This window comes from Calidris pugnax, unplaced genomic scaffold, assembly GCF_001431845.1.
Source record: "Calidris pugnax isolate Ruff unplaced genomic scaffold, ASM143184v1 scaffold265, whole genome shotgun sequence".
NCBI lineage: Eukaryota > Metazoa > Chordata > Aves > Charadriiformes > Scolopacidae > Calidris > Calidris pugnax.
In genome coordinates, this window is record NW_015091061.1 from 285,133 (window position 1) to 291,950 (window position 6,818).

At 58.9% G+C, this 6,818-nt stretch overlaps 1 protein-coding gene across 1 annotated transcript in view; it reads left to right on the forward strand.

Annotated features, from left to right (window-relative positions):
* The window catches only part of LOC106896581 (protein PML-like), a gene marked incomplete at its 3' end in the record, with an annotated part of 18,414 nt that overhangs the window by 7,582 nt on the left and 4,014 nt on the right, over positions 1-6,818 (forward strand). The window contains exons 3-8 of the mRNA XM_014956675.1: positions 318-888; positions 2,453-3,030; positions 4,055-4,125; positions 4,559-4,639; positions 4,735-4,945; positions 5,614-5,669. Of these exons, the coding sequence (XP_014812161.1) occupies positions 318-888; positions 2,453-3,030; positions 4,055-4,125; positions 4,559-4,639; positions 4,735-4,945; positions 5,614-5,669 (1,568 nt within the window). The remainder of the gene's footprint in view (positions 1-317; positions 889-2,452; positions 3,031-4,054; positions 4,126-4,558; positions 4,640-4,734; positions 4,946-5,613; positions 5,670-6,818) is intronic.

Here is a 6,818-nt window from a genome sequence, read left to right on the forward strand (position 1 = left end):
CCAAAGGTTTGGAATCCAAAATTTCCCCCGGGGAAGGAGGGTGGGGAACGGGGAGGAGACCCTCCGGGGGGAGCACAACCCTTTGCAGCCATCAGAGAATCTCCTCCCCCCACTGCCAGGGTGCTGCCACCCGCTGGCCCTTGGCAAGGGGGGGGATGGAGAGGGGCTGCTTGCCCACCTCGCGGCTCTGCTAGCCCTTCCCCACAGCGTGGGGTTGGGTAAAGCAGGTTGTCCCACCGGGTGACCTCCATGGGTGGGACTGGGCCTCCTGTCCCCCCAACCCAGCTCCCACACAATTTCTACCCCCCCATCTCTAGGTGGAGATGGCACCGTTGTCCCCTTGGAGGTGGGACCCCAGCTGGGTACACCCCCACGCTCCCCTCCATCCCACCCGCCCGCCGCTGCTGAGGATGACTTCCAGTTCCTCTGCTGCGAAGGCTGCCGGAAGGAATCGCCCAACCTCAAGCTCCTCACCTGCCTCCACACCTTGTGCCTGGGTTGCCTGAGCGAGATGAAGCCCGTGGGGCAGTGTCCCATCTGCCGGACGGCCATCCCCCAAGCCAGCGGCATCCCCGACATGGACAACCTGCTCTTCACCAACCTGCAGGCCAGGCTCAGCATCTACAAGAAGATCAGCGACGGTGGTGGTCCCAGCTGCAGCCGGTGCCAGGGGGAGACGGCGGCCGTGTGGTGCTCGGAGTGCGAGGAGCTCCTCTGCACCAAGTGCTTCGACGACCACCAGTGGTTCTTCAAGAAGAGGAGCCACGAGGCCAAGAAGGTGGAGGAGCTTCGCGCCGACTCGGCCCACCGCTTCCTGGAAGACACCAGGAAGTTCTCCAACCTCTTTTGCTCCAGTCCTTGTCACGCCAACCAAGGCCACGTCTCCAGGTGAGAGTGGGGCCTTGTCCTCGGGGGTTCCTCCTGCACCAAGGGCTTTGGGGCCCTGGGGAGGCCCCATCTGGAGCACTGGGACCAGTTCTGGGCTTCCCAGTTCCAGAAGGACAGGGAACTGCTGGAGAGGGGACAGCAGAGGCTACAGAGATGATGAGGGGCCTGGAGCATCCCTCTGATGAGGAAAGGTTGAGGGACTTGGGGCTTTTTAGTCTGGAGAAGAGAAGACTGAGTGGGGGATCTGATCACAGAATCACCATGGTTGGAAGGGACCGCTGAGATCGAGTCCAACCTTAAAAAAATATATACAAAAACCCCAAAAAAACCAACACACCAACAACAAAACAAAAACCACAACACCCCACCACATCACACCCACCCACAAACCAATAATCTCGGGCACTAGAGCATGCCCTGAAGAGCCATGTCTACACGTTTCTTAAAAACCTCCAGGGATGGTGACTCCACCACCTCCCTGGGCAGGCCGTTCCAGGGCCTGACCACCCTCTCAGGAAAGTCATTCTTCCCAATATCTAATCTAACCCTCCCCTGCCCCAACTTCGGACCATTTCCTCTGCTCCTGTCATTATTCCCTTGGGAGAAGAGGCCAACCCTCACCTCTCTCCACCCTCCTTTCAGGGAGCTGTAGAGGGCAATGAGGTCTCCCCTCAGCCTCCTCTTCTCCAAACTAAACATGCCCAGTTCCCTCAGCTTCTCCTCCTATGACTTGTTCTCCAGAGCCCTCCCCAGCTTGGTGGCTCTCCTCTGGACACGCTCCAGCACCTCAATGTCCTTCTTGTGGTGAGGGGCCCAGAACTGAACCCAGCCCTCGAGGTGAGGCCTCACCAGTGCCCAGTCCAGAGGCACCATCCCTGCCCTGCTCCTGCTGGCCACGCTGGTCCTGATACAGGCCAGGATGCCCTTGGCCTTCTTGGCCACCTGGGCACACTGCTGGCTCATGTTGGCTGTCCACCAACACTCCCAGGTCCTTTTCTGCCAGGCAGTTCCAGCCACTCTGCCCCCAGCCTGTAGCACTGCCTGGGGTTGGTGTGACCCAAATGCAGGACATGGCAGGTGGCCTTATTGAACCTCATCCCATTGGCCTCGGCCCATTGATCCAGTCTGTCCAGATCCCTCTGTAGAGCCTTCCGACCCTCAAGCAGATCAACACTCCCACCTAGTTTGCTGTCATCTGCGAACTAGACCTAGAAATGCTTCAAGGGTGGGTGTCAGGAGGATGGGGCCAGGCTTTTTTCAGTGGTGCCCAGTGACAGGACAAGAGGAAATGGGCACAAACTTGAATATAACAAGTTCTACCTCAATGTGAGGAGGAACTTCTTTCCTGTGAGGGTGGCAGAGCCCTGGAAGAGGCTGCCCAGAGAGGTGGTGGAGTCTCCTTCTCTGGAGACATCCAAAACCCACCTGGACAGGGTTCCTGTGGGACCTGCTCTGGGTGGCCCTGCTTTGGCAGGGGGTTGGACGAGATGATCTCCCTTCCGCCCCGGTGTGATTCTGTGATTCTCCCCACCGTTTTTGAAGGATGCTCCCGTTTTCCTTCCAGCATCTACTGCAGGACGTGCAAGAGGGCCCTGTGCTGCTCCTGCGCGCTGCTGGACGGCCATCAGGCCACCTTCTGCGACATCCTCAGCGAGACCCACCGGCGGCAGGAGGAGCTGGGCACCATGCGGCGGCGGCTGCAGCAGAAGAGAAGGGGCCTGGAGGCCACCTACGCGGGGCTGCAGGCGGAGGCCGCGCGGCTGGAGCGGGGCCGGCAGGAGATGCGGGAGCTGATCCGTCAGCGCGTGGAGCAGCTGGTGGGGCTGGTGCGTCGGGAGGAAGAGGAGCTGCTGGGGCTGGTGGAAGCCGGGCAGGAGCAGGGCCGGCGGGAGCTGGCGAGGGAGCTGGAGCGGGTGGAGGGGGTGCTGCGGCGGATGGAGGCGGGCGAGCGGCTGGTGGAGAAGATGAAGCTCTACGCCACCGAGCAGGAGGTGATGGACATGCAGCCCTTCATCAAGGACTCGCTGGAGGAGCTGCAGCGGCTGCAGCCGCCGGCGGTCGGGGACCGAACGCCACCTGAGGACTTGGCCGAGTGTCGAGCCAGGCTGCAGGCGCTGGAGGAGCGCGTCGTGGGGCATCCAGGTGAGGACCTACCCTGGGGATTGATCCAGCCACCCCACAGCCCAGCTTCATCGAATGGTTTGGGTTGGAAGGGACTTCAAAGCTCATCCAGTGCCACCCCCTGCCCTGGGCAGGGACACCTCCCACCACACCAGGTTGCTCCAAGCCCCCTCTAACCTGGCCTTGAACCCCTCCAGGGATGGGGCAGCGACAGCTTCTCTGGGCAACCTGGGCCAGGCTCTCACCACCCTCACACCAAACAAGTTCTTCCCCACATCTCAGCTCCATCTCCCCTCTTTCAGTGTCAAACTTTTCCCCCTCATCCTGTAGCTCCCCTCCCTCATCCAGAGTCCCTCCCCACCACCCAGCTCAGGGTTCCACAGGGTTCCTACCCTGGGGATTGATCCAGCCACCCCACAGCCCAGCTTCATCGAATGGTTTGGGTTGGAAGGGACTTCAAAGCTCATCCAGTGCCACCCCCTGCCCTGGGCAGGGACACCTCCCACCACACCAGGTTGCTCCAAGCCCCCTCTAACCTGGCCTTGAACCCCTCCAGGGATGGGGCAGCGACAGCTTCTCTGGGCAACCTGGGCCAGGCTCTCACCACCCTCACACCAAACAAGTTCTTCCCCACATCTCAGCTCCATCTCCCCTCTTTCAGTGTCAAACTTTTCCCCCTCATCCTGTAGCTCCCCTCCCTCATCCAGAGTCCCTCCCCACCACCCAGCTCAGGGTTCCACAGGGTTCAGAACCACCTCCCTACAGCTCTTGTAGGGTGCTTATTTCCACTGGGGCGAAAATGTGGTCCTCTGCTTACGGGGCCTGAACCCCTTTTTGGTATCCCACCGATCTGACAGGCTCTGGTGATGCTGGTTTCTGGGTCCCCAGAGGCTCCTAAACTCCTTGGGCCATCCAAAGTTCTGGGAGATGGGCAGGAGACCGGAGCTTCCTTCCTGCAGCTACTGGGCAGGTTTTTCCCTGGCTGGGTGGGAGCTCCAGGGGGGGCTCAGATTTGGGATTGCAACCCTCCTCCTCTCCATTGCAGGTACTAATTCCCAAGCAGCTACTAATTCTCCAGCCGTCCCCGTGGTCGAGGTGGCTCCGGAGAACAACCTGGTGAGATGTCCGTGTTTCATCCACGTGTGTTGCCATGCAGGGAGGGCTCCTGAGTCATCCCAAACGAGGATCCCCCCACCATTCCTCTGACCTTTGCCAGCCTCCCCCCAAGGGTCTGCCTTCCCCTCCCCAGCCCTTTCCTCATCAGTGACAAACCTGAAGAAAATGAGAAGAACCTGCTTTGGAGCCATCGTGTCCCGCTCCCACCTCCATCCTGCTTCATCCCTCGTTGTCCCCAGGGGAAACCGTAGCCCTGCCAGACACCCACAGCTCAAGCCTTGAGCCAAGCTGGATGGTTGGGCTGTTCCTCCCTTGTCCCTCTCCTGAGGATGTTTCTGCCCCCTTCCTGGCTCTCCCTGGGGACACTCCAGCCCCACAGAGGGGTCATTGTCCTCAAGGTTCACCCTAACGTTGCTCCATGCTCTCTCCACAGCAAGAGGAACCATCTGAGTCCGAGAGCCAGAGTGTCTTGCCCACCTTCACCATCAGCCTCAAGGACATGCACACGAGCTCGGTAAGATCTACCTCAGCCAGGCAGGAGCCTTTGGGGACCAGGAGATGTCACCTCAGCACCTTAAACCCACCCCCCCCATGCTCTCCTCTCTCCAGGCTGTCCCCGTCACCACGTGGCCCAAGCGGATGTCACCCTGCGTGGAGAGGGGCAGCCAGATATCACCCAAGCTGCTGAAGCTGGAGCACGACAGCATGGCAGTCCCCAGCGATCCCAGTTCAAACCAGCGGGATGGCAGAAGGGGGCCCAGCACCTCCACGCCGAGCCAGAACTGCAACCCTGCTGCCACCAACCAGGCTGATGATGCAGGTGGGGGACCAGGGACTTGCCTCTCCTCCTTACTCTTATGGGGGTCCTCCATCTTCCCCAGCCTCTGTGCACCCCCATGCACTCAAAACCCTGTCAACCCCCCCAGAGAAGCAGAGGGTGGGAGCTGGTTCCCAGGGGGTAAATACGAGGGGTGGATGTGGATGCTCCATCCATCTCCATGTCCTACCTCTGAGATGGGGGTACCTACCTCCACGTCCTCCCCCAAGCCTAGGGAAGAGCACAGCAGGGTAGGTGTGGAGAGAGGCTCCCTGCCCTCCTGCTCCATGAGCTCTGGATTTTCCTGGGGAGGCAAAAAAAAAAACAACCCACTAATTTTTAGCAAACCACATTTTTTCCTTCCCTGGTCTCACCTGGTCCCTCTCCAGCGTCCCACAGCCAGGGGTCCCAGGCTCAGCTCCGCAAACCAGAGGGAAGTGCATCTTCTGGAGAGGTCCAGGGGGTGAAGCAGCAGTGGAGAGGTTGCCCCCTCAACCTTGGGGTGCATCCGAGAGCACCCAAGGGCTGTGCAGGTCACGGTCCTGGTAGAGGTGGTTGCCTCCTGCTGCGAAAAAATGGGGAGAGCAGATCAGTCCTCCCGTGGAAAAACCACTGTGAACCCAAGAAACCAGAGTTCCTGAAGCCTCAGCATCCTCCTCTTCCTTCTGCAGAAGATGCCAGCATCGTCATCAGCAGCTCGGAGGACAGCTCGGAGGAAGACACGGCGGTGAGTGTGACACCAGGCGTCCCTCCTTGCTGAGCTGGGCCACAGGCAGAAGAGGCAGCTGTCCCACCACCACCCCAAATCGTCTCTGGGGTGGGGTGCCTTTCCCTCTCCCCCAGCCTTCTCCCTTCCTGCCATCAGCCAAAGATTTGCTTGCAGCTTTCTCTTCTTTTTTGGTCGCTCCCAGGTGGCCGGGCATCCAGGCCACCCCAAATCTAGTGCTCCTGGGCTAAGAGCTTTGCTGGTATCTCCTGGTGTTCTGGACCAGCCATGGTTCCTCCCTCGCAGGCAGCAAACCCTTCCTTGATGTGCTCCAGGGTGGGATTCCACACACAAACACCCCTTACCCAGTCCCCTAAGATGGCCACCAGAGCAGGTAGGGACCACCTGAGCATCCCTCAAGGTGACACATCCGTGGTCCCTGGGGGGACATTCCACGGCACCAGCTGCTGCAGACCAGGGTGTTGTGACCAAAGAGGGGGTTAGATGAACCAAGGGCACGGGATCCCTGCTGAGATCCCGTTGGAAATGGGGGCGAGGGCAGCCGATTTGGGAACAGGGAGAGGGGAGGTTGGTTTTCCAACACTGGCCTAATAGCTGGGATTATTATTCCCAGTTTTTATTATTTTATTTTTTTTTTGTATAAACTAATGCAGAAGCTCTTCTTACTCTTCAATAAAGCTGTTTCCAGATTAAATCTCAGCCTGCTCCTGGCTTCCTTTCCCCCCCGGCCTTGCTGTTTTTCCTTGCTTTCCTGATTCATCTCTAACAGGGAAAACAAATAAAAAAAGAAAAAAAAAAAGAATTGTGGAAATAAAACCCTGTCCCCGCTCCCTGCTAGTGCCAAAAAAATCTCGAGGCTGGGGTTTTTTGGGCACGTTAGCTGCTCGCTGTGAGAAATCCCTGCATGGATGGGGCATCCTTTGGGAGGGTGTGGGTCTGAGGGTGCAGCAAAGGTGCAGGCTGAGGGAAAATATAAATAAAAATAAAGAGAGGTCCCAGGGGTATAAACATCTCACCCATGGGCTGGTGTTGGGCAGTAGGAAAGCACAACCCTGAGAGCTGGGGAAAAGTGGTTTAAAGGCTGGAAAAGGTGTGGGGGGGTGGGGAAATAGCAGCTGAGGGAGAAAAAAAGTGGGATGAGGCAGTGGG